This window comes from Haemaphysalis longicornis, unplaced genomic scaffold (genome assembly GCF_048455015.1).
Source record: "Haemaphysalis longicornis isolate Haplotype H1 unplaced genomic scaffold, Haemaphysalis longicornis Haplotype H1 scaffold_5, whole genome shotgun sequence".
NCBI lineage: Eukaryota > Metazoa > Arthropoda > Arachnida > Ixodida > Ixodidae > Haemaphysalis > Haemaphysalis longicornis.
In genome coordinates, this window is record NW_027526385.1 from 3,523,576 (window position 1) to 3,549,688 (window position 26,113).

Sequence of the window (26,113 nt, forward strand, 5' to 3'; positions counted from 1 at the left end):
AACAGGTTTTGTCATTTTAGTCACTTTTAGCGTCACCGACAGCGTCTGCAATTTCGGCCCAAAACACTGTGCATTTTCCCTCTTCGGTTTTTCGCCGCAAGGCTTGCGGTTGTGTGTGGCTATTCCGTCTCATGTTAATTATTTAAGACACAAATCTTGATCGCATATAATTCTTCCACAGTGGTTGGGACTGCTTGTTTAGAGACTTGTTCGAAATGATGGGCGATCAGGATGAGTACGACGTTGAAGTAAGTCTACCGAATCTGACGCGTGCATGTAGCAATATGTCGTGGTTTCCACCGAGTTCACTACACGGCAGGTTTAGAGCTGCCAAATCTCTACTTTGGCTGCCTCCTGTGGTTGCAGGTGACTGTGATTGTGTGCATGGACCATTAACTTGCTGTGTGAATGTGCAACAGCTGTATTTTCTCTTAAATGGTGACACGGGGATGCGTCACACGATATTCAGCGTTAACACTCGATGTCGCAGGCAAATCATAGTTTTAAAAACAGCAGCAGCTTCTAGGTTCACATGCGTAGTGGTCTTGCAATGCTCGACAAACTGCCCCACCTGGGCGGAGCGACTCGGGTGTTCTTTCGTCGAATTCTTAATTCTGGATGTCTGAACAGATCCACCAGAAATTTGCCGGTTTTGGCAGACGTCGTAATTTTTCGGCTTGCATATTTGCTTTTCTTATTTCGTTACAGTACGTCGACTCCTACGGCTATCCCATTAATGATCCCGACATTCATGGTGAGCAATCTTTTCGGTGTTCTTTCCATTCAAAACACGTTTCGCAATTGTGGCCCTGCGTTTCGGGACCAATGTCATGTCAGCCTAACAGGACTGAGGCGTTCGTCTTTTGTGGTAGATGTGCCACTTCTTTTCCTGCGTTATTCTCGTTCACATTCTCACTTTGGAGTGTTATGTTTAAAGTATTTGGTCCCTGAACGCTTGTGCAAGATGGTGTGCTTTACAGTAGCGCGTTTGCCAAATATGTGTAGTTTTGCCACGTAAGCGATGTCGGTATCAAGCCACGGGAACGGTGCTAACTGTGATTCGAACTGCGTAATTTATTCCCCTGCTCACACAGCGCAAACAGCTGATGTTGACAGCAAATGCTGCTTGTTGATGTCACATTAGGTCTACCACACACCAGTGTACTGTTAAATTTTGCTTATTCAGGGCTTGCGGATTAAAAATTGGAATCATAAACTGATTGTTTTCGTCATAGTTCACTTAAAGAATGTCACAACAATCTGCAGACATCCCATGGTCAAGAAAAGAAATTGTTTGCAAAGGGAACTGAAAAGACAGTGTCGTGCTCCTTATGGAAGTGGATATTAGGGGGTGCCTAGAGTCAGCTTGCAGTGCAACTATTAGGCTTGTGTGGCCTGGGACGGAAGCACGTCGCACGCTGGTCATTCGACGTTTTGTCATAGTGTGCGGGGCTGAGACGCTACGAGGGTCTAGCCTTGTCAACCATGTTGTTGCGGGCACCAGTGGAGGAGGGGTGCCCAGGTGTGCGAAGCCATGTTTACAGAGAAGTGGTTGGTGGATTGACCTCATCACGGAAAGTGCCAGAGACGTGCAGCCAGGACAAAACATAAAATGATTTTGGTCACCGACGTGACACGCTAGTAGACGCACGAGCTGTCGCACACAATACATAATACAGCGCCACTGGTTCCCTCTGTCACTGCCATATGTCGCATTGCTCGCTTCTGGCCATGACTAGCCATTTGCATTGCTGGTCTTTGAGGCAATCCAGTATCACGGGATCTTCCTTTATCTTGCCAATTTGCACGGAAAAGACGTGGCCCCAATGTTTCAGCCCTCAACAAACGATGGTGTACAACAACATAGTTATCTAAAGCATCAAGTGATAGCAACATAATCAAGCACTGGCATTTCGGAAGGTTTATTTGTTTTGCATCGTCCCTTTAACCCTTTCACTGTCGGGTGTTTCTGGCCGTGACACACCCCCAGTGTCGGCGTGGTTTTGGAAATATCAGGGAACTCCGCAGAATGCGAATCCGAGCTTGGCTCATATTCGGAATCGGAAAAAACAGCACTCCAGTGCGCAGTCAAAGGACCCGCATGGTCAAGCCATTCGAAAGTAACCATACAAATGGAGGGAGCACTTTTAGCCGCCTGCACAATGCACAGAAATGGCGTTTTGTGAAATCACGAAGGTAGATGGAGGTGGAAAGTGGATACAGCCACCTCGTTTGCTGCGGACAGCAGCAAGTGAGGGTGCGGCGAGCAAGCGAAAGCCGCGATCGGGTCATGTTTCGTTTATTGGAGAGGCACCGGCGGGCGCGACTCATTTGGCGTGTCATAGCAGATACGTGAACAGAAGAAACATACCTGCAGTAGATGGCAGACAATGCCTGTACCCGTAATTGCACACGATGTGCAGAGTCACTCAGACAGAGAGAGTAGAGCATGCGGAGCAACCATGCCTCTCGGCAATGAAGGGTGGGCGCGGTCACTCTGAGCTCTTCAATATACGTTTCAAAATTACATGGTATACTCGGGAACAAGTTAAGAACAGCAATAGCTCATGTATGGTATCACTCCGCCAAACCGACGGACCCGGATGTCAACGGGCGCGCACGTTTGAAAGGAGATTGCTATGAATGCGTGATATCGCCTGCCTTTTCTCGCATAGTTTATTTGTCGTTGCTGCAGTACTTTATAAGCATATTAATCCATAAAATGAGGGAAACTGCTCATGCCATGTTCAAGATACTCACAGTAACGCACTACTTGCGCCGCGTGGAGTAACATCCGGCTGCGGTGATGAGGCACAGCGGCAACTTCCGTTGCCGTGCTAAAGTTGTAACCGAGTATAGAGATAATACAAGCTTCTACAGAGATTTGAGAGATGGCGCGAACAGTCTAGGCACGTCAGCTTTGCGCGTGGGTGCAAATTTTTGAACCCACAATGGAGAACGTACCAGGACATGAGTGACAGCAAAAGGGTTAAGCAGGGGGTATTGAATGAGCTGTTACTGGATACAAAGCTGGCAACCTCAAATGTAACTTTGTGCACCCATCTCTTTGCTGTGCGGCCATATCCCCACCTGTTGCCATACTGTATTAAGTGTACAGTGTTCTGCACAGAGCACCAGCAAAAATTTACCAAAATAATTTTAATCTGGCCTGATCAAAACTATAGTTATTTCCTTGTGTGTGGCACAGGCTGTTATAGGAAATGCAGATCAGTGCTGACTGCAAAGCTACACAATTAGCTTTGTCAACGAGTATTCCCCTGCTCCGTTCTTCACTTGTTGGAATGTACCTTAGGTAATGTAGATTGGTCTGCACACTGTATTGTGTAAGGAAAGATATGTGTGTCTGCCATCTGTAGCTAAAAAAAATTGAAACGCTGTCATTTTTGCTTTGTTTGTAAGCAAGATTTTTTTTTTCTGCCATGTTCCTCACTTTGCTTTGCTTCTTTACTGATACGACATTGTTCTGCACATTGCGTTACAATTGTTAATGCGGTTGTACTTGCTTTTCTTTCCCTCTTCAGCAGAGCCGTACCTAAGCAGTAGCCTCTGGGAGCATAATTATACTGACACATACCAACCGTACGATCCGGGTAATACTAGTTGGCACACACTACTACTACTACTCCTGCCTGTCTGTCTGTCCACCTGCATGTTGGGCTCTCAGGTGAATGGGACATTGTCTTGCGTTTTATCAGGGAGAAGACGCTTATGAAGTGACAGGTGGGGAATAGCCACGTGTCGAGAACAGTCATTTTAGGGGATGTCCAGGGTTGTGGTTGCAGAGGGGAGGCACGGGAGGTATCATGCTGGAAAAAAAAAAGGTTGCGCATCATCGGGTGGGCCTTCTTCTGGTGGTTGTCTTGGAATGGCTGGTTTGTATTGTTCTGATGGTTTGTGGCATGTGTCGTCTCAGCCCGAGATTTGTGTGCGTCCCTCTGAGAGTTTTTTTCTTTTGCGATGCGCGCGTGGGGGTGCAGGCTATGCCCAGGGCTACAAGCTCACAGAGGCCATGCAGAGCACCCTTATGTTCCTCAAGAAGGCCATCCAGGAGGGGAACCTGTACGAGATACAGAGCATCTACGAGAACAAGTACGTGCCCTGCTGGGTCGCACTGTGCGGCAGCCTTGCACCCGCTCTCAACTGGAACTCAGTGGGTTTGGCACTGGAGCTTGCCAGTGCAGCTCTACAATTGTTCAACTGGCTCTCGTGGCGGTTTAATTTACGATGTCGAGCGCATTACTCCATGCCTGTCGCAGTACCATCCCAGCACGCCTAGAAGGTTATATGCGGAAGGCTGCAGAACAAGTGTAAAACGTAGAGGAACATCAGTGACTGGGAAGGGAGGAGAAAACGTTCCACTATGTCAGTGGCACTGAAGGGTTCAACTAGCTGGTAATCACTAGTATTAGCTCACCAGGGGTTAATTTCAAGTTTATTTTCCAACATTGCAGTGTTGGGGGTCCACCAGGCGAAAAAGCGGTCTGCGACCACTTGAAGGGTGCCTGGCAGCCCGTAAACACAGCAGCTGCTGGCAACGACAAAAAGCGTACACGCGCTAGTATATATGTGAAATTAACAGATGTATACACATGTAAAAACATACCTATATACGAACAGTGTATAAGTGTACACACTCTTGCGTATGTTCCTAGGTAATATTAATCACGACATACATTAAGTAACAATAGAAAAAAATGCATTGACACAATAAACACAATTCTGAAATATAACAGAACCAGCTATACCCTATCCAAGGCATGTGACACTTCACTGTGTGAAACAAACAATAAAGGCCAACACAAGTGCACAAAAGTAAGACTGATTTAGTTACTGCTGCATCATTACCTCACACAAGAAAAAAAAAACCTGGTTTTCACAGTTTCTAGAGCTACAAAAATAAAGTAGTTCACTCATACAGACATCCCCATGCCTTAAACCAGTGCGCTTGTTTATGTATGAATGACATCAGAAGTTTTGGATGCACAAGAAATGAATGAAAGACACCGCCGACAAATAGTTATATGGCCACAAAATATTTACGCAAATTCGTGTTCGTACATTCACTGTAGTCGATACCATATTTTTTAAATTTGTTAAGGACGGAGGGCAATGAATATTGCAAGGACTGTAGAAGATACCCAGTGTGCTGAAGGGGAACGAGCCACCTGTCACCGCTGCGTGTGTGAGAGTCGCTTGTTTGAAAAGTAATACGTTGTTGTAATGAAGTTTCTGCACACGAATTAAGTAGGTAGACGGAATTGTCATTCACGGCCACCAGCCTACTTGTGTGGCCACATTGCCTGCAAGGTTCGAAGCGCGGGGGCACAGCCTTCTCCCCGTGCGACCTGTGGGCCCTGCCAACTTGCATCTCCCCTTGCAGCCTGGCCAAGCTGATGGAGCAGCACAGCAAGGTGATGCCGCCCCCAAACTCCAAGGAGATGGCCCACATCCTGGATGGTGAGGGAGCCACACGCTGTTCTTAAAGGAGTACTGGCACGAAATTTTCATGTTACGTTTTTTTCGCTGCTATGCGTGCCTACCAGCCCACTAATCATAGAATGACAGATTAGACGGTCGAGCGCAGCGTAAACATTCATTTACGGCGTCGTTTATTCGTGCCAGTTTCGGTTTCGACAAAAAAACGCCGAGCGGCCGCCATGACAGGAGGTATCACATGGCGTCACCATTCTTGCCGTATCGCTCCCTCTCTGGAAGCGCGCGCGAGCGAGCGCACGCATGCGCCCAGACCGGCCGAGGTCTTCGCCGTCCCCACAGGCCCGGGCAGCATGACGCCAGTCCCAAAATCATGACGTGTCTTCGCCCGAGCAGCGCGCGCCAACCATAGCCAGCGCGTCGGCTTCGTCACGGGGGCGCCGACGTTGGCAGTTTGGGGCAAGTAGCAGATGGTGTCACGTCGGCCCGCTCTGGGCTTTCTCGTGCGGGCGAAGATTAAAATGGATTTTAAATATGTTTCGCTGAACGGTTGCTCTTGAAACTTGCTGGGAGGTATCTCCTGATAAAAAGGAAGCGTTTTACATAGTTATCTCACCTTTGAAATTTCGTGTCAGTACTCCTTTAAGGCCCCATTGCATGCAGTGCTGGCATGGAGAACCCAATGCTTCTCATCGCTCTTAGGGAGTGCCACACCTCCTAACCACATTCACCATTTCATCATCTTATCACCTGCTTGATTTTTATATTAGCTGCATCAATTGCAGGCTAAGTTTCGGCTACCCCGGCTTTTCCCCATTTAGCACATGAAGGTGATGTTCTCAGCATTGTGGTGTGGGTCATACTCCGACGATCCTCCGCACGCGGCTGCCATGTAGACGGCGCCGGCGTGAGAGGCAGGCAAGAGACAAAGGCAACCGACGCCAACCTCCAAGGGTGGTTTATTCCCAAAACCTCCCTTAGCTGGCTCCGTCTTCTTGGATCCCGCGTTGCTCGAGCGGCCGGAGTCGTTCGACTCCGCCGCTACCGGTGGACGATGGTCGGTCCAGGCTCGAAGGGGAAGGCGCCAGGTCGCTCTGCCGCCGCCGCCGCTGTCTCGTGGTCTCGTCCTCGCTCGGAGCGGCCGCCCGCCGCCGCCGAGCGCCGCAGTTGAAGTCCCCACTCTCCGCAGCCGCCTCTCCGCCGAAGCCACTCCGCGCGCACTGGTGGCGCCATCTCGTGACGCGCAAGCGAACCCCTCTATTCTTGCCGTGGCCGTGCCGAGGCCACGTTCTTGCCGTCTTGTTGCGCAATCCCGTGCAAGCCACGTGGCCCTTTGAGCGCTGCCGCGTACCGAGTCGGGATCGCGGGCAGCCACAATCCCCACAGCATATAAGCACCTTTGTCTTATTTGTTTGCTTGTTTTCATTTGTCGCCATTTCATTGATTTGTTTTTACTTGTTTTCATTTGATTGGTCGTTGGTGGCCTCAGTTTAAGTCGTGAGCATTTAAGTGGCCCCACAGGAAGCACAAGAAATGCCACAGGGGCTGAAAGTGTAGAGCTGAGCTTTCAGTGCCCCGCTGTCTCCCTTTTTCTCGCAGATCACATCTTCATGATCCTCTACAAGGAGCTCTACTACCGACAAATCTACGCTCGGGTGAGTGGGCATCGCTTTCCCGCCGGCTGCCCTCAAGATAAACCCGCTAAGATTTAGCAAGAGGCAGAGTTCAGATGTTTGGAGACAGGGCACTGTCTCGCAGAGGGCAGTTGAGTTCAGCATAGGTGTTTATTGCAGGGTATATGCATTATTCCCCTTTCCCCCATTTTTTTCCCCCCTAAGCTTTGTGTGGCACGCTTGACCTGCCTGCACACTGCCTGTGCGGTGCTCTCCTCTCTGTCACCTGCAGGGGTCGCCCAAGATTGACGAGCGGTTCGAGTCGTACTACAACTACTGTGCCCTCTTCAACTACATCCTGAGTGAGTGCCCCTTTGAACCTCCGCCTCTTTGGCTCTGCCGCAGACACACCCTTCGCAGGGCTGGCGCTTTTGCACTATTCATTTCTTTCTCTTGTGGGATTTTGAGGGGTGGGAAAATAGCAAGTGCCTTAAGATTGTTACAGCAAGGTTTGTTGATAGTCCATTGCCCCATTGTTGGTACTTTCATTGTTGAAAAAAAAGAAAGAAGGGAAGAAAGAAATGTGGCGGTGGTATCTGTTAAATCTCCCGCTGGGTACGCGGCATTCATCATCATCATCATAATCATGGATACAGACCATGTCAGTAAAGTGATGATCCCCGCTAAGGGCAGCCATGGCTTTGGTCTCGCTTCGGTAGTTCTTCCGTTAACACTATCGTCTTGCAAGGGCTACCGTGCATAACACGGCAGGTTTAAAGTGGCCCATGCTTTTGCGGAACACAGGATCTGAGCCGTATGAAGTGGGTCAAAATTCCATACTCTCGCTCCGGCGGCATTTGGCCGGACGAATGGGGGAAGTGCTTGCCTACCCACGAGTCAAGTCATCCGGGCATCTCTTGGCGGATGCCTGGGGTTACGCTCGTGGAAAAGGAAGCTGTTGGCAGGGCAGCCTCGATGCGTTGCCGTTCTGGTGACTCGTGGGCGGCTGCCGCCGACAGATCGGTCACCTCTGAGAGTTGGCAGCGAGTGTCGCATTTCATTGCTGCCGTAGTGTGGTGTCCGACAACCCTGAACGTCCCCCATGAATTGAACAGAAAGGGCGGGTGTGCATTTCATCGGAGGACTGCTGGCGTGGCCGAGTCTCCTTACAGCGGCCCCTGTGCGGTCTTTCCACCAGCCGCACAGGCTGTGTGGAGATTGGGAGCTGACCTCTCATAGATGTTCTCATTGCGGCCATATTCCCACGTATTGTCTGGTGCAGGCAGTATTTCATTTGTAAATATCTCGTTTCTGAACACTTACAGTGTGGCAGTAGCTTTTCCCAGATGGGGAGGAGCGTGGTGGGGCAGAAGATGGCAGTCAGTGTGGTTGGTAGTCGTCTGAGGGAAGTTTTTGATGAATTTTGTGTAAAATCCCACTTTCTCTCACAGTAGAGCACCTTCGGTATAATATTTTGCAGATCTACATTGCAAATAAACATTAAGCTTTGAAATGGCTCCAGGTACAAATTACTACACAATGCCGCCACCTGAGTTGCCACTAGAAATTAATTTAAGTGTGAACAAATAGTGCCTAAACAAAGTTTTCGTGACGCCGTGTGATGGCATTTGTGGCTTAAAATGTACTCGTGACCGGTAAAAATTGCACAGTTCTTCTCTGTTGCTGTGACTTCTTTGGAACGAGAATCAGGTTCAGTTTATTCGCTTCTGTGTGCCTCCCTTCACTGCTGCAGAACGCCCGAGGCATTTTTCTTGTTCACGCAAATTTCTTCCCGGGTTTTTTTAATACACGCTGAAACGGCCTCTCGGCTAGTAGAGCCAGGGAAGAGTGTTTCATCAAATTAGATTGCATGCACATCAAATGCACGTTAAAACACCCGCGGTGGTCTCGATTCATCCGGAACCTTTCATCAGCAATCAATCTAGGCCACACTCTTGGATTCGGATGGTCTTGCTGCATAGTAGCATCAGTGCATCTGTCGCAGGATGCAGTCGCTGTTGATGTGTCAGGTCCCGTTATCACAGTTTAAAGTGCAGTAATTGTGGCGGCTCACAAAAGCAAATAGGTTCTGCTTTACCTTGTTCAAGGCAGAAATTTGGGCAAGTCGGAATACGTTCATCTTGCAGGGCGTAAAAAAACACACGGAACTTGAGTAAGAAATAGACACCACAAACGCTGTGGTGTCTATTTCTCAAATGTTTGTGGTGTCTATTTCTTACTCGTGTCCCGTGTGTTTTTTTACGCCGTGCAAAATTTACCTTGCTCATTGCATCCTCTACCACAATTGGATGCATGGAGGATTGGGTGTTGTGGTGAAGCCCACTTTTAATGAACCGGACAGTACTTTGTAGTGAGTAAGCATTTGCTGCACTAAGATTTCTACTGTCATTAAATGATTGTCCACAATAAGTAGGGTCCACATATACTCAATCTCACTTCTGTGCACCAAGCCGTTGAGTAGAAAAATACCGTCATGCGTTCCTTCATTCTGCTCTCTTGCGTGGCGTACAGATTCTGGTGTGCACTGAAGTTGCCGGTTTTTTTTTCCTTCCTTCCTGGCAGGCACGGACGGGCCGGTTGCGTTGGTCCTCCCGAACCAGTGGCTGTGGGAACTGATTGACGAATTCATCTACCAGGTGAGGTCTGCCCAGCAAAATGAGTGCAGTGCAGGCGTCAACGTGGCCCTGCAGCCCAGTTCATTATCGCTCGAGCAAATGGACATTTGCCACTGCCAGCTGGCCTGTGACCAACAGCATCTCCAGTACTAGAAGTTTAGGAAGGCAGTTCAGTTGTAGTGGTAATTTGCCCCCGCCATCCGTTTGTGTTTATGGACACTATGGGGAAGCAGGATGCCATGACTGGCCCTCATACTGCACTGAGCAACACATCGCTTGCACATGCGGTCACCACAACCCTTTCTTGTGACCCACTTCCTGATTTTTAGTGCTCCAAAAGATTAGTGTACAGCCTTTCGCTGTGCTTGTGGGTCACAAGCATGGCAGCTAAGGTGACGTCAATGCAAGCCATCTATACAGTTGGACAGTGTGGGAAGAAGGTGTTTAGAGTAAAGTAATGTTGCTCAGTCTGGGGGGTCAGTAGCAGTTCACGTTACTCCACATGCACAAAAAAACCATTGCCAAGTGCCCCATCCTACCTCGAGCTCTCACACACACAAAAAAAAATGAATTGGTTGAAACTATACTCCGTTTCATGCATAGCATGCAATGCAGTGGAAGCTGCAGAAGTAGTCAGTTCAAAAAGAAAAAAGAAACAAATTGCATCACTACTTCTTGGGCTTTGACTCAGTGGTACGAGGTGTGTGCCGAGGAATGGAACATGTTTGAAGGACAAATTTTCGAAGCAGAGCCTAGAGCTTTTTTTTTTTAACTATAATAAAAGGCAAGAGAGGAAATAAACACTGGTAAAACAGTGCTGCCTACTTAACTAAAGGGAGAGACAGAAATAAAGTGGCGAAACTGGACGCGTTGTCTGCTCTAATTTTCAGGTGTGTATCTGGACTCCACTTAGACCCATGGCACCGTCTCGGAATTCCTCTTGTAACAAATACTGAAAGCAAAAGGCTGTCAAATATTCCAGCAGTAAGCACCCGTAAACGTATGTTTGGGTAACGCTAACCAAAACCTAATTATAATAATTGTGTTCATAGTATTTGCAGTTTTATTGCTTTGATCAGCGTTGCCACAAGAAGCGCTCCATTACGCTTTCCAGCCTTAGCAGTCTAGCATGCTATGCATGAAACAGAGTTTAAATGTGCTTCCCATCGCGTGGAAGAGTCTCAGTGTGCCTCTCTGCCTCCTGTGCGTGCAGTTCCAGTCGTTCAGTCAGTACCGCAGCAACCTGAGCAAGAAGACGCCGGACGAGATTGAGCTGCTCAACTCGAACCCCAAGGTGAGGACGCTGTTGCAGCAGCCTGTGTCTCTGGTGCCACTGTTGCCTCACCTTTGCCCCCATCTTTTCCTCCTCCTCCTTTGTAGGGGTTGCTAGTAAGTACAGCAGCCCCCTGGGCTGGTTGGGCTTGTGGCATCGCTCCCACATTGGTGCAAACAATCAGTTTCGTGTTCAACGCATTAATACTGCCTTCGATCTTTGATCTGCTCATTGGTGTTGTTCCTCTTTCCCTCCGTGCTTTCCCTCTCCTTGGCCCTCATGTATTTCCCCCGTAGATCTGGAACGTGCACAGTGTGCTGAACGTGCTGCACTCGCTCGTGGACAAGTCCAACATCAACCTGCAGCTGGAGGTGTACACCCAGGGAGGTCAGTGGGGCGGCTCCATGGTCGCACTCAGAACTACTTGAGTTTGGAGTTGCGAAACTCCCCATGGGTCCCATGCATGAAAAAGCGGCCCTAGGATTGGTCCACCGTTTATGATTTTTTTCTATACAGTGGCAGCATCTGTCTGTGGGAAAATTAACTATACAACGTGTTTTGCTGCTCGATGACTTAGGCTAAAAATGGTATTCGGGTACTTGTGTAAATTTTTTGGGCCGAAGGAGCCCAGTTTGTTTAACCATGCAAGTGTTTTATATGAATCTGAAGCCAGAATAGTAAAAAAAAATGCAACCGTGTGGTCAGCAAGATGCGTCGTCGCTTGCACATTGTCGTCTGCTGCGCATCATCTGCGGTCTTCCGGCAGCAAAAACAAAAATTTAAAATTCGCTTCGACAGCATTACGCAAGCTTGAAAGGATTATTTAGGATTACGTAGGCAGAGCAACCACTGCAAATTTAGTACTTCAGGTCGGACCTATGCTGTGCCCGAGTGCCCACACAAGCGCCAATTGGTCGAGACAGTTGCGCAGATGCCGAAACAATCGCAGCATAAAAACTGTAGGTGTAAAAAAGCAATGAATAAACTATGAAAGTACAAAAATAAAATGTTATGCACGTTTAAAATAAATTTTAACGTTAAATTGTCAGTTTAAATAATTAGTGTTTTTTGGATAGTTCATGCAGTGGCCACAATTGTGCCACCATAGGCACAATCCAAAGTGAGGGGGTTCCATGTGTGGGCCGTTTTTTAAGGCAGAGTTACGCAACTGCCTAAATCAAAGAGCTCTGGAGTTGCACTGGCGTAAGTAACACCTGGCCTTGCGCCAACCCGCAGGGGACCCGGACAGCGTGGCGGGGGAGTTTGGCCAGCACCCACTGTACAAGATGCTGGGCTACTTCAGCCTGGTGGGGCTGCTGCGCCTGCACTCGCTGCTCGGGGACTACTACCAGGCCGTCAAGGTGCTCGAGCACCTCGAGCTCAACAAGAAGGTAGAGCCGTCCGCCTCCTCTTCCTCTTCCTGCTCCTCACACGGCCCAGTACTCGGTCTCTGCTGCCTGTGTAGCTTGTGATGATTGGGGAGAACCTCTCTGTTGGTGTCACCCACGTTAGGAGTTCTGATTGCGCTGCATAGCTTGAGGAGGTTGATGACGCGTAGCAGGAGCGGTTCGGCACAGCGGAACACACAGCTGCGGCTAAATCTCGTTGTAACGAAATCGAAGGGGTGCCAGCTGCAATTTGGTTGCTCAAGCTGCAATGTTGTAATAGTCATAGAGGGTATTTACTGCAAATGTTATGCACTAGGAGCGCTGTACTCACCTTATGCAAGTGCAGGTCGTCGTGTGACAGTCCAGAGTACTAATAAAATGTAGCGGCTTCCTCACTTACATTGAATGCAAGAAAAGAAAGAAGAAAAAAAAAAGACAGAAAGATCAAGTGCCTACCTTGTTGCACACACGGACCAACTTGTCTTTCTGGCAGACTTTGTGGCAAAGATGTCTGTGATGGCTCCTTGGTGCGTCTTCCTAAAACGAGCGAATGGCTCTCTCAGCTGCCCAGGCTCTGTTTATACCATCTTCGCTGTACTAATGTGCACTGACATGGCGGCACAGAAAATGCATATCAGGCAACCCTCTTTACCGCTTCATGCCACATGCAACACTGTGAGCTAGTAGGTTCATTGTCACCTAAAATCGTAGACTGCACTCATTGAGATGGTAAAATCTTTTTCTATGTCAGTCGTCTTTGCTCCGCAAGTGACAGCTTTTGTTGCAGCAGCCTCCTCCAGAGAGTGCACCTTGCAATTTCACCCTTTCGTTTAAAATAATGTTGTTGCATATCACATGCAATTCATCAATTAAAAATACTCCGAGGACACCTAAGCACTTCTATTGAGTTGGGAATGGAAACGCATCAGTGTCCAACTAAACTCCACCAGGCATTCTGTGCTGTGTGCACCCTTCTTTTCCGTGTGTTTTAATTCTGAGGCCTGCACTGTGGAACGCATGGTAGCCAATAGCAATTTATTGGCCACACATTTCTGGGTTGGCAACTTTCTCGCACAACGCACCTCTTGGACTGAAACACTGGGGCACTCCAGAAACAGACCTGCAACTTGTTTGGCTTATTTGCATTTGACACATAGCAGCGTTATCAGCTGCAGGCGGTCGCAGCAAGCAACATTCACAGCACACCACCCGGTTTAGCATGCGTTACTGTAAGACGTGTGGTAAAAATTTGGAACTGCTACATTCAGTGGCCGCATTGCACACCGCCTAAAGTCCGCATTGCGCTTCACTGTGGCATTGGCTGGTAATGTTAATTTTGCAACAAAAAAACTGTTTTTGTTCACTGTCTTATTAAAGCAAGCTGTTGAACACTCAGTTTTCTGTGGGGTCTCAAGCGTTGTACCCTGTGTTCTGTTATGTGCTAGCTTGTTATAGCGAGATTCAAGAGTACCTTCATTTCTTGTGCGCATATTTAAGGAGATAACACTGCACTCCTAATTACTTGCAAACGTCCGTTCAGCTCGCACAGCTGTGTTGCTTAGGAAAAATGTGAACAAGCTTTCTTGTTGGTGCTTTCTGTGGATAACGCATAGCAGTTTCTGTGGATAACGGCAAATGCTGTAACGTTGATGCACTGCTGCATCTTAAAACAACATCTCGATCCGCCGCCAGGTATCACTTCGTGGATCTCCCATTCCCGGAGCGAGTGGCGTATCCAATGCGTCACGGCACCAGCGTGTAAAGAATGTGGTACGGACAGTGGTTGCATGTCCAATGCTTTGCGCCGTAGTGAGTGATTCCAGTAACGCGCCGGTCAGTGATGCAGTAGAAGAGCGTCGTCATCTCTCAGTGAGTTTTGTGGTGAAAAGGCGTCATTGTTGTCATTGCCCAGAAACACATCACATTGGCACAACACGCTTTGGCGGGGGATGGGACAGTCTTCAGGTGAATGGGACCCTTGGTAGGAAACAGACAGTGCTCTTGATCAATTCCCAATCAAGCCATTATAGAAGGAAAGGATTAGAATTATAAGGACTTGATGCATCAAAGTGAAGTCATCCATTGTTAGTAACGCGCCACTTGAAGAAGCAGGTGGCTGCAAAGTTCCATTCTAAATTCAATGCCTGGCTCTCTGCTTGGGCAGAACACCATTTTCTGCTGATTGGACAGCACCAATTCTTGGCCAACTCTTTTGATGCCTCAGGGAAATAATTGTCGCATTGCCAACATCCCGAACATGTTTTGTCTGGCTGCAAAAAGGAGGGGGCAGAGGTGAGTAGAAAAGCGAAATCCACTTACCTACTGCAACCAATGTTCTGGGCTGGTTTTGGCAATTGTTGCTCTTTGAGCTGAAATTCGTCTATTCAAATTGATCACCAGACGAACTGCCGCTATCTGCGCCGGAAAAATCAACTTCCAGAAATCAGTGAATCCCAAAAACTGCTGGGGTGCAGGTTTTGCAATTGATTCAAAAATTGCCGTCATACCATAACAGAAACGAGCATACAGAAATTGAAACAAGTTTTTAAACAACCCGCCAAATGTCACAGCGTGCCTGTGAGCTTTGAAATAAGCTGCCACTGTGGTCAGGCATGGGTGTTATCGACACTGTTTGGGTGCTTTTGGGAAAGAGCTAAGCGTCCCACCTCAGAAATTCTGAGCTCTCGACAGGGCATCCAGATATGATGAGGGAGTCGTGGTTGCAGGGCTGTGTACCTCATCAAACTGTGGTAGGTGCATTTTCACTAACGCCCCATAAATGTGGAGCATTAAACCTTCACTAACAGACCGGTGCATCGTGCGGCCCACCCACCCTGTTCCCCTGCAGAGCCTGTACTCGCGGGTGCCGGCGTGCCAGATCACGACGTACTACTACGTGGGCTTTGCGTACCTGATGATGCGGAGGTATGCCGACTCGATCCGCACCTTCTCCAACATCCTGGTGTACATCCAGCGCACCAAGCACCTCTTCCAGCAGCGCACCTACCAGGTGGACCAGGTATGTGCCTCCTCTCCATCCTCCTCTCTCTGGGGATCCCTATCTGCCAACGGAAGTAATGGTGTAACGAGTAGGATGTCTCTTAGTGAAGGGGGTTCTCAAGTTTTGTGGGCTCGAAAAGTCCTCAATAGGAGCAACACTGTGCACCTTAACAGAAGCTCCAAGTTGAGCTGAGACGTGCCTTTTGTGCCCACAGGAAGCGCATTCTTCATGGGCCGTAAATCACTTAGGCCCTTTGGTTGCACTGTCTGGCGTGTTCCGTTCACAGCAAACGCAAACACGCTCGTGAAAAGTGAGCGCAGGGGATATGACTTCATGGGGGCTCGATTCCACTGTGTAGTGCCCTCTTTTCCCCCTTCCTCTTTTCTTCGTTTTACTAGAGGGATGAAATTGAAGAACCTTGTATGTTGGAAAATTTGGCTCATGTTGAAATTTCTCAGAGGGTTTAAATTATGTGATTAACCCTTTGAGCGTCGAATCTTTTCACCAAAGCTGACCAACCAGGGTCGATTTTTTTTTTTATTGCTGATTTAAATTCTCCGGATTAATCTATTTCGAGCAAAAATTATCGTAATTTTTTTAGGAAGACCATAAAGTGACAAAAAAAAATTGTTTGTGTTGTTACATATATGTGGTTTATTCATGAGTAACACAAAAAAAATTCTGAATAAAAACGAGAGAGTAACAAGCGGGCACCCTTTGAGTGAATTGAAATCAGGTAGACATCAGTTTCGCGGGTGCAAAAAGCGGGAAGCGCCCGGAGGACGATACCACAACCAGCCACTGCGCCTGCGTGCGCGCGCGGCCGGATGCGCAAGCGATAGCCGGCGTGTCGCTGAAGTAAATCATAAAAAAAAAAAAACTAAGAGCCATGGGTGCAAGAAAATAATTTGACGTATTTCCGCAGTGTGGCAGCACATGCCAAGCAAGAGAAGTTGGCAAAAAAGGCGGGTTTTTAAACATACAAGCGATGACTTACATATATGTTATTGACCATTTTGGAGGTGTTTGTAGAGGACGTACATGTATGTCCGTTACCCTGGAAGGGCTAAGAGGGACAGGGGTGAGGGGCCAGGTATCTGCTGGGTGAGGAGCGACAGGCAGGGCAGCTCTCCCCACCCACAAGATGACGTAACGCACAGGGCGAACGCACTTGGATACAAAGGATCCCCGCAAAGTTGATCAGTAGCCCTCCAATTCGGCACACCTCGTTGCCCAGCCATCATGTAAAACCACCAGTACGTAGAGAAAAGTGAATGTGGCGGGTGCAGTCTCGGCAGCAGCGACCTTACTCTGCCCTCCCCCTATCCCTCGTGGCGTCGCAGATCAACAAGCAGACGGACAAGATGTACGCCCTGCTGGCCATCTGCCTGACGCTGCACCCGCAGCGCATTGACGAGAGCATCCTGTCCCACCTCAAGGACAAGCACGGGGACCAGATGAACAAGATGCAGCGAGGGTGCGTCTGTGTGTGTGTGTGCTGGGCCTTCCCTCTCTCTCCCTCCTCTCACGCACCCACCACGGTCCAGTCGTCCGGCTGTGCGGGAATACGTGCACAGCCGGGGTTACGTCCGAGGGAAACCAACCCGGTGGCAACGCCAGGCCCTCAAGGCCACCATTTGGCGGGTTGTGGTTCATGGCTGCCCATGTGGAGGCCACTTCGAAGATTTGGTGCCCTCATTTCTGACGAGTGCCTTACTGCAGCGACTGACATCATTTGGTGTGGTGTAGTCGGTGCACTGGTAGAGTTGTTGAGCGAGTAGACCTGCCTGCCCTTGGGGGCATCGGGGCTGGAAGTGTTGAGCAGGAAATGCGCTCAGGAAGTGTTAATACGTAGCGGTGTGTGTCCAGGCTGCTGTAGGGCAGTTCAGCTTGCACAAGTGCTGAGTATCGGTGCATGCTTGTGGTGCTGAGTGTTCTTTAGACGCACTCTTCGTTGAGGCATGCTTGAATGAGCCCAGACCATCAAATATGCTAGTGTGATGAGAGCTTGAGGGCTGTTCTTTCACCTGGCTTGTTGTGTCGCTTGTTGTTTTGCACAGCTGTAAAGCTGCTGTGGTGGCTGCCCCTGTAATGTCAGAATGAGGGTCAGAACTGCCTTGTACGTTTTCTTTCTTGGAGGAGTTCGTTTCGTGGACTGTGGGCTGGGTTGCATGCGAACAGGCAAGGGTAGCGAAAGTGGAAGCAGCTGTGGTCAGCCATTACTGAGGCAATGGCCTAATGCTATCGCTCATCAAACGTGAAAGGGGACCATCAGTGGTGGCACCAGCACAAACGTACCGAAAGGGCTGCTGCTGTAAAGAGAAATTTAAAAAAAACACATTTGGGTTGGTGTGGGGTTTGAACGCAGGTAGCCAGAGAAATATCCCAGTGCATCACCACTGTGGTAACTTGGCACCCTGCCAGAGGGGGAATGAGAGTCGGCCTGGTGCGAGTGCCACATTGACACGTGAACGTGATGGCACGTGAGTAGGGTCTGTGAGGGAGCTGCCGTGTAAATTGTGGCCTGTCTGCCTGTCAGAGTAATTTACATCAAAACAGGAAGAAGGGAAAGTAGAGGAAGAGGCACAAACGCCATGTGGCGGTAAACGAGCCTAGGCCTTCACCTTCGAAGCACAGAAGCAGAATTGAGTGGCTGAGAAATTCTTGGTTACGGACTGTGCCAGCTGTGTGGGCATTGAATGGCCGTTGGGAGGTGTGGAAATGTGCCTTCCTCCTGCAGGGACAAGAATGTGTTTGCGGAGATCTTCAGTGTGGCCTGCCCCAAGTTCCTGAACCCTGTGCCGCCGCCGCTGTTGCCGGGCCCCCTCGACGATAAACTCAAGGATGCCAAGGAGGCCAGGAACTACGCCAAGGTGGGTGTCCGTGTGTGAAAACACAAGCAGTCCCGATTTTTGGTGGGAGGCAATGGCACTGGAGGGGGGCCGTGAGGGGCCTCGAGGGAGGGGTGGCAAGAAAAATTTCAATGTAGAACACCAAGTAGCCGAGGAGGCATTAGCGCCAGAAATGGACTGCACAGAAGGGAGGAGTAAACGGTGACTGGCCCTTAAGTCGACAACTCGCACTCGATGTCATTGGTGTGTACAGTCTCTGTGCTTGGGATCCGCTTTGCCCGCCCACAATTTCATGCTTGCCAGCATGTGACCTGTGTAGATAAGGGACAGATTCTGTCTTGTGGCTGGCTGTGCATAAGACATCTTGTGTTAAAAATAAACGGGTGTGTGTCGGGCGCATGGCCACGGCTAGTGCAGAGCATACGTTATTAACACGAGGCCTTGCCTTGCCTTGTCCTAGGAGCCCCTGCAGCAGCAACTCAACGTGTTCCTGAGCGAGGTGGAGGGCCAGCTCATGATCCCCACCATCCGGAGGTGAGCGAGGGGGGAGGGGCACCCCTGCTCTGGTCGGAGTTGCGGTGGCTGCTGTTTGTGGTGGGGGGAGGCTTCGTGTCTAGACTACCGTGTCAAGCTGAAGGGCCTTGTTCTTCGCACCGAGGAAAGTATTAAGGCAGCGGTAATAGCCTGCTGGCTGCACCAAAGTACTGCACCGTAGGAGCTCAACCCAGGGCCAACCAGGCAGCTTGGAAAAAGCAGGGAGGTGCAACAGATCATTTACACTGGGATCTTCTCACTTTGAGTCCCAGGCGTAGGGTGATCCCCTTAGTTCAGCTGCTTGTTTTCGTACTGACAGACAGGGAAAAGGCTGTGGCAGAAGCCACCACCACGGTCCAGTCATCCAGGCACTGAGACACGTGAGAGCCTGGTGTGCGCCCGTGAGACACAGACCCACTGGCAGTGTCGTTCTGGCTGGGGTAGTTCAGTGATGGCAGCCAGGGTGGAAGGGTCGCTGCAGAGAGTTGGCACTGAGCATCATCCTTGGCCAGTGCCTTAGTACAGCGACCGACATTTCCGCCCCCTTCAAACTGAGCTGGTCTGCTTGGTGCTCAAAGGCTGCGATTGCTTGCGAACGGGTCTCTGACCTCCTGGCTGGATTGGTCTCTGCCTTCCGATTTACCACATCTCTCTCTCTCTCTCTCTCCCCCCCCCCCCCCCCCCCCCCCCCCCCAGCTTCCTCAAGCTCTACACCACCATGCCAGTGTCCAAGTTGGCTAGCTTCCTGGAGGACAGTGATGTGAGTGCCACTAAATGTCTTTCCCACTGCTGTTACTTCTGGCTGTGGTTTGCCATTTGAGTGTAGAATGTGAAGCAGTTTTAACGAGACACTCAGTCGTTCTGTTCGCTTCCTTTTTTTTCTTTCCGAAATTTTAATTTCTCAAAACCAACATTCATTCCACTTGTGGAATCCCACCAATTAATATGCAGGATTTTCTTTTACCTGGGCATGTGTGTCTAATACAGTGTAGACCGCTTGTAACGCATGTCTCGGGATGCGCAGAGATCCGCACTGTAAGCAGTGCCGCACTATAAACAAAACATGCGCAAATCTAGCACCACATTGCTACCTACCTCTCAAGTAATTCTTTATCATCACTGAAACGCACAGCACTTATAAATAGAGGCACAATCTTTATTTCGTCTTTTTTCTTTTTCAAACAGCCGTTGCTACTGCAGGGTCTTACAAACCGCAAGCACAGTCTTACAAACGGTGCACACGGCTTTATCTTCCTTTGTGTTTGTGTTTTGAGGGAGCGCAGTTTGTGATGCCGGAGGCGGTTGCTTATGAGCATAACATGCAGGTAGGGCAAACCCCCGGTGTGAAGGCTCGCTATCTCCAAATGTTCAAAAAGGGGGAAAGCAGCTGTTTATCTGCACAACGGTTTAATAGAAACAACTTATTGCATGCAGGGAGAGGAGGGGGGTCTTGCTATCTTCCGGGGTGCATTGAGCAAAGGCAGTTGTGGTTATCACGTGAGTGCAAACGGAACATGCGAACTGAAGGGTGCCTATTTTTTCCTTTTGTATGTCGATGTTAGGGGAGGGCACGGAATGTGCGTTGCATCAAATGGCTGATTCAGTCTTTTACTTTCTCGTGAACCTAAAGCGATGCCCCAGCTGCACCGGTCGATCAGCAGACCCGCTGAATAACTGCGCTATAAACAGTGTTGTGCTTTGGCCAACCACGTTTTAAGCCGTGTGCTTATGCATTGAGTTCTATGTGAGGCAAACCGGTGGTCACAAAAACCCGCGTTATGTCCGGTCCCCCACTATAAATGGTTACGTTATAAATGGTCTACACTGTACTTGCTACCAGCATGTTCATTGTCAGAGTGGTCACTCGTGACGCAACGCCCTAATCGCTCAATGGCGGCCTTGCAGGTGAAGACGAGGAACTTCCACTGCCATCTTCTGAGCTTCAAGGTGAGCGTTCGGCCAGCCGCACATTGCACATGCAACTCCCGTTCACGACTGCTGGTGCAGCCAGTGAGCTCCGTCCGTGTGACAAGTGCTTCCCCAATTGTTACCCAGACGGTGGAGCTGGGCGAAATATTTCTAGAAGTTTGCTCGCATTTTGACTGTGGGACAGGGTGCCCTTGTAGAGGGTGTGTGTAGGGGAAATTGCGAGGAGCTGACAGACACACAGGAGTACGCCAAAATGTAATGTGAGAGCAATCATTGAGGGAGCGTAAGCAGAGTCTTTTGCAGCATGAGGGCAAGCACCAAAATTATACTGCCTGAAGCAGGTGGGGATGTTTCTTCCATATGCTGCAACTTGGGGGATGTGACGGTGCTTTATTTTCCCCCTCCCTCTGTGCCTCCTCTGCAGCACAAGATGAAGAACGTGGTCTGGACCAAGGGCTCCAGCAGCCTGGAGGGTGAATTTCAGTCTGGCTCCGACGTAGACTTCTTCATTGACCGCGTGAGTCAGGCCGATTCTTCTTTGGAGTGGCGAGCTGTGTGCTGGCGGATGGCACCTGTAGCGAGCTTGGCATTAATGTGTCGTCCCTAGCTCTTTGGAGGAAAAGGGCAGTAAGTGCAACAAAAGCACAGTTCAAGCTATGTAGCGCATGTGCGACTGGCGTCTGTCTGGACTAGGGGTTCTGCTAAGGGAGTTGATGAGGTTGGCTTCTCTGGAGTGCTTTATTTCCTTCTGTGCCTGTTGTCCACCGCCTGTCTATACTCGTGCAGGACATGATCCACATTGCCGACACCAAGGTGGCGAGGCGCTACGGCGACTTCTACATCCGCCAGTACCACAAGTTCGAGGAGGTGAGGAGAGCCCTGTTCATTTTTACGCCCACCTGGGTTTATTTTTGTTTTTTTAAAGCACTTCCCGCCAGGCACTGGGTTTGTGCGTACAGTCGAGTCCCGCTACAAAAAAATTGACGGCACTTGCGGAAAAGTTCAGAAATTTATTGAGGCAAAATCTGCCCCAACACACCACAGAAGCGCACAAAGAATAGCCCCATATTTATCAGCCTCATTGAAAGCATAATGCAATGTTTAGAAAAGGAAGTGACGTGCAGTTACGTCATGATTATTCGAATAACAAACGTACCAGGGGTCCGTGTTGTAGCACAGCGCAAAAGAAAAGAAGCACAGGACGAGCGTTGTGTTCCTTGCTTGTGTATCTTGTCTTTTGCGCTGTGCTACACCATGAACCCATACCAACTTGCCCGACTGGCCACTTTACTGCAGTACCAACGGTTATCTGTTTTTTACTCGTAGGTAAAGAACGCCTTATTTTTGGTTTTGACTGTGAAAATTGGTAGAAGGGAAATTGCAACGACAGTTGCTACAATGCACTCATGACAGCGCAGCACCAGCAGGCAGGCAGCGGGGCACATTCGTGCGATTTAAACTAGATACGGATTGGCTGTAGCTCCTGATACTCCGGCTTGGCGAACGGGACCTGTTCCGTGTGTAAAAACGGCCAGCCACAGGTTATCACCAGCAAACAGGGCGTCCATCTATGCGTTTGTTTTTGTTTTGGGTGGTGGTGGGGGCACACGGCACATGTTTTCAGTGAAACTAAGCGCCCTGAGTGTATAAAAAGCTACAGATGGCTGGCGCTATGCTTATTTTATCATAAAATAAATGTTGAAACCCAGCCCCACTGGTAGAAAATCTCGTTGAAGCCAAAACGAGGACTTTGTTGCATTGATGTTAATGGCTAGCTGATGGGGAATTAGAAATATTTCGTTGAGGCGGTGTTTGACTCTACCAGGAAAAAAAAAATAAAAATGAGCGGACATTTTGACGCAGGTTTGTTCTAAGCGAGGAAGCGAGCCACGTTTGGTTCATTAGCATTGTCAGGTGGGCCAAAATGGATCTTGCTTGTTCTCTTTGTGCGTGCATCGGGCTTGGCACAAGTTCCTGCTGATAAAGCGTTGTCCAACACACCTCTGTGGGTGTTTCTAGGCTTCAGGGTGTGCCCACAGATGTCTTGTGCTTGCACACTCAAATCCCCTAGGTGCGGGTGGTGAGTGCAGTTCAGTGAGCTTTGTAATGTTGAGGCGCCTGGCAGTGGGTGTGTCTTCAATTCTGAGATGCAGGAGAGGGCAGGGCACTCGAGCAGTCTCTCTCTGGACCCAGGTTCATCCCCTCTACATGACACAGAAAAAAGGACCACAAGTGTGCTAGGTTGTTTCCCTTGCACCTGCCATCAAGAGTTAGGGTGCATCCAGGTGGAGGAGTCGTCAAATGGAAGGCCTCCCATTTCTGCCTCGCATAAGTGTCCAGAGTGTTGTGAAACAGTCATTGATGGGCGAATGTTGCGGTAGCTCCCATTAATTGCTGCTTATCACAAAGCCTGTAATTAATCGACCAGATTTAGAGGAAATCCCCAAGGTGGAGGAAGTTTCTGTGAAGAAAAAATTCTGCCCCAGAACAAATCTTTCTTCAACTGAGAATTTTGAGAAAGCTGTACTGCTCTCCCTTTAGCCGTACAGCTGCATTGAGGTGGATATCAAATTTTTCTTTGAAGCCCAGATTGTCGTGGTGCTGCCAGAAGTTATGTTAATTTCGTAATGAATTGAGCCAGTGGTATTCAGGTCACGCTGGTGAACTCGGGGGCACTCATTGAAACACACCGCTTCCACATAGGAACAGTGTGATTTCTTGTGTACATACTTGTATAAACTTGGCTGTGTGCACAGCGCGAGTCAGCTACGAGCGCATGTGAAATGCATATTGGCCACTCGGGCAGCCACGAGGAAGTCATCCAGGCGTTGTGGTGTGTGCACGTTTGGAGTTACACTTGTGGCATATTAAGCTGCTGGCTGTGTAACGTCGATGAGCCATCGTTTTGGTGGTGCAGAGACGGTACCTCCCAGTCAAAGGTTGCTTGGAGATTTGGCACTACTTGCAGCTTTAGTTCGTGCCTCGAAGAGCATCCAACATGTTTCCAACCCTGCAGAATCCTTTGCAATCTTGTTTAACCTAAATACCGAGTAGTCATTGTTAAAGATATGTGATAAAACTGGTCTTGCAGGATTTTATCTGGAGCAAGGCTGCAGTTACTCAGTCTAGTGTTAACATAAAAGTTTCTCTTGCCATGTTCTAAGAATGCTTGCCTAAAGGGTTGAAGACACACCTCCTAGAAAGCTTTTTATAAGAACACTTAGGAGTTGCTTTTAACAGTTAATCATTTTAGCTGAGTTTGGGCGACCAAAGTTGCGCCCTGCAAAGAAGCCGTCCGCACCTATGCTCTTTCATCCTAACACATAAGCATTCAGCTTTGCGATTTCTTTTTATACCAATGTGTTGTTCGGTAGATGTCGCTAGAATTTGTCTCCCAATGGCCATATTCATGAGCAGACGGCTGTTGGCTTCAGTACTTGTGCAGCAACTCTGGTCGTGTGTTGTGGCCACTGTGATGAGCCCCCTCTTCCCCGTGTCCCCACCTGTTGCAGCTGTACCGGACTCTGAGTGGCCTGCAGATGTGAACGACGACAGCCCCAAGCACCTTCGGCCGTTGGCACAGCCCAGTTTTGATAATAAAGAACGCAGAGGGATGGAGAGGAGATGCCGCCGTGTCACTGCTCTTTGCACGCTCAGCCTCCACTAGGAAGAGGGTGTTGCGGATCATGGTGTGGCCCATGATGGACTACTTTGGGCTCGAGGTCAGGGCAAACATTGGGGCTGAGTGGGATGAAGAAAGAGGAGACTTTATGTACAATACGTTGCGTGGTTCATGTCTCAGTGAACAGGGAGCTGCGCAGTCCTGGGTGCGCCATGCAAATAACCTCATTTGGGTCCGTCCCCTTTCTCCCTTTTCCATGCTATGGCCAGGAGTGCACCGATCAGGCAGGCACTGTCAATCGAAACAAATACAAAGCACACAGACTGAGAGGACGCTTTCTCCTCTCACACAGATATCGTATCGAGGAATTTGATGACGATGCCCAGAGGTCAAAGGCCATCACATTAGCCGAAGCGGGGCACCATGGAGATGGACAGACCACGTGAAACTCTTTTGAACACCTGCGGGTCGTGTAATTCTCGAGCGAACAAGTTCTGGGTCGTCATCGCATAACAAGAGGACCCATCATTATGCCGCTTGAAAATCGGGAATGTCTGCACGCGTGGCTGATTACGATAATTGCCAGCATCTGAGTCGGCAAGGAGGTTTGTGCAGGTCACGGGCTCACATTATTGCAAAGAGAAACATGGCTGTCCAAGGTGAATGACAGCTGACAAGTCCCGTCCAATGAACATAAAAGAGGCAAAGAATCTCATTGGCCGTAGCTCCCGGACTTGTTCAAAGGCCCGAAACACGCTGCAAGGCAGAAGGCAAATCTTCAAAAGTGCAATGAGAGCTGCTAGACTTGTGGTTCAGAGAGGAGCTCGATCAGCTTCTAGTCCCACCGCTTGCGTTGCAGTAACATGTCCTGCTACAGACTGCCGTTTGGTGGAACTAGACATGTAAAAGCAAGTGATGCATAGACGGCTGATAATTGGAGCACTGTCAGAGGCACAATCTATGTGCACCTGGGGACATAAAATGGTTTGAAAAAAAAAGCTTTTTTTTTTTCAGTGACTCCAACATCTCGCAGTTTTTTTCTTCTGGTCCCCATCAACTTGTTGCTGTTCAGTCGTGCAATGTTGACAAGCTCACTAGTAACAATATAGAAGGAAGTGTTTGCAAACACAGAGTTGTGCTTGTGCTGTCTGCTTCTACACACTCTGGTGTCTTGTAACAGCATCAAGGGTGAGTGAAAAACTGGCAGATGATTACATGACCAATGAGGTTACCGAGCATTGGCTTGCCTTCCTAACCTATGGGTCCTCCAGTGTAGGTTGTCAACTGTGATAGTTCCCTTGGCCACAGCCCAAGTGTGGTTGCTGGGAAGCCCCCTTTAAGGGCACAGGGTAAGCCCTATACTTCCCATGCATTTTTGGCCATATTGAGGTACATTTTTCTCGGCATCTAAGAAAGGTATCTACATAACTTATATATCATTTTCTTTCAAATTTCGTGCTCTTTTAACTGTACTAGAATTATGATAATTCTTAAAAAATTACGTTTTTTATAATTTTTTGTTCGTTAGTACCTAAATTTTGGCATTATTTTAGTATTAAAAGTTGTGTACCAAAAAAACTGTTACGTGCATATTTTTAATTCTAGTACAGCAGGTGTGACAAGTTAAGTATATGACAGGGGGAAAAAATTAGCTCGTTGTCTTGGAAGATATAGGAAATAATGGTACCTATGTAGTAAAAAACATTGTTTTGAGATAATTGAGTTTATAAAAAAAGAGGTAAAAAACCATACTTTTTTGCCATAAACACCGCTGGAGCCATTCATTTAAAAAGCACCAGCTTCATAATCAC

At 48.8% G+C, this 26,113-nt stretch overlaps 1 protein-coding gene across 1 annotated transcript; it reads left to right on the plus strand.

Moving 5' to 3' along the window:
* The first annotated feature begins 67 nt into the window (after positions 1 to 67).
* Eif3l (eukaryotic translation initiation factor 3 subunit l) lies at positions 68 to 24,303 on the plus strand. Its single transcript, XM_077669817.1, has 19 exons — positions 68 to 248; positions 709 to 754; positions 3,999 to 4,110; positions 5,402 to 5,478; positions 7,054 to 7,109; positions 7,360 to 7,429; positions 9,651 to 9,724; positions 10,917 to 10,997; positions 11,273 to 11,363; positions 12,213 to 12,367; positions 15,213 to 15,383; positions 16,709 to 16,842; positions 18,106 to 18,238; positions 18,678 to 18,751; positions 19,448 to 19,511; positions 20,657 to 20,698; positions 21,105 to 21,197; positions 21,467 to 21,547; positions 24,193 to 24,303. The coding sequence occupies exons 1-19, from the start codon at positions 216 to 218 to the stop codon at positions 24,223 to 24,225; spliced, it is 1,620 nt and encodes a 539-aa protein (XP_077525943.1). The 5' UTR covers positions 68 to 215; the 3' UTR covers positions 24,226 to 24,303.
* The last annotated feature ends 1,810 nt before the right edge of the window (positions 24,304 to 26,113 follow it).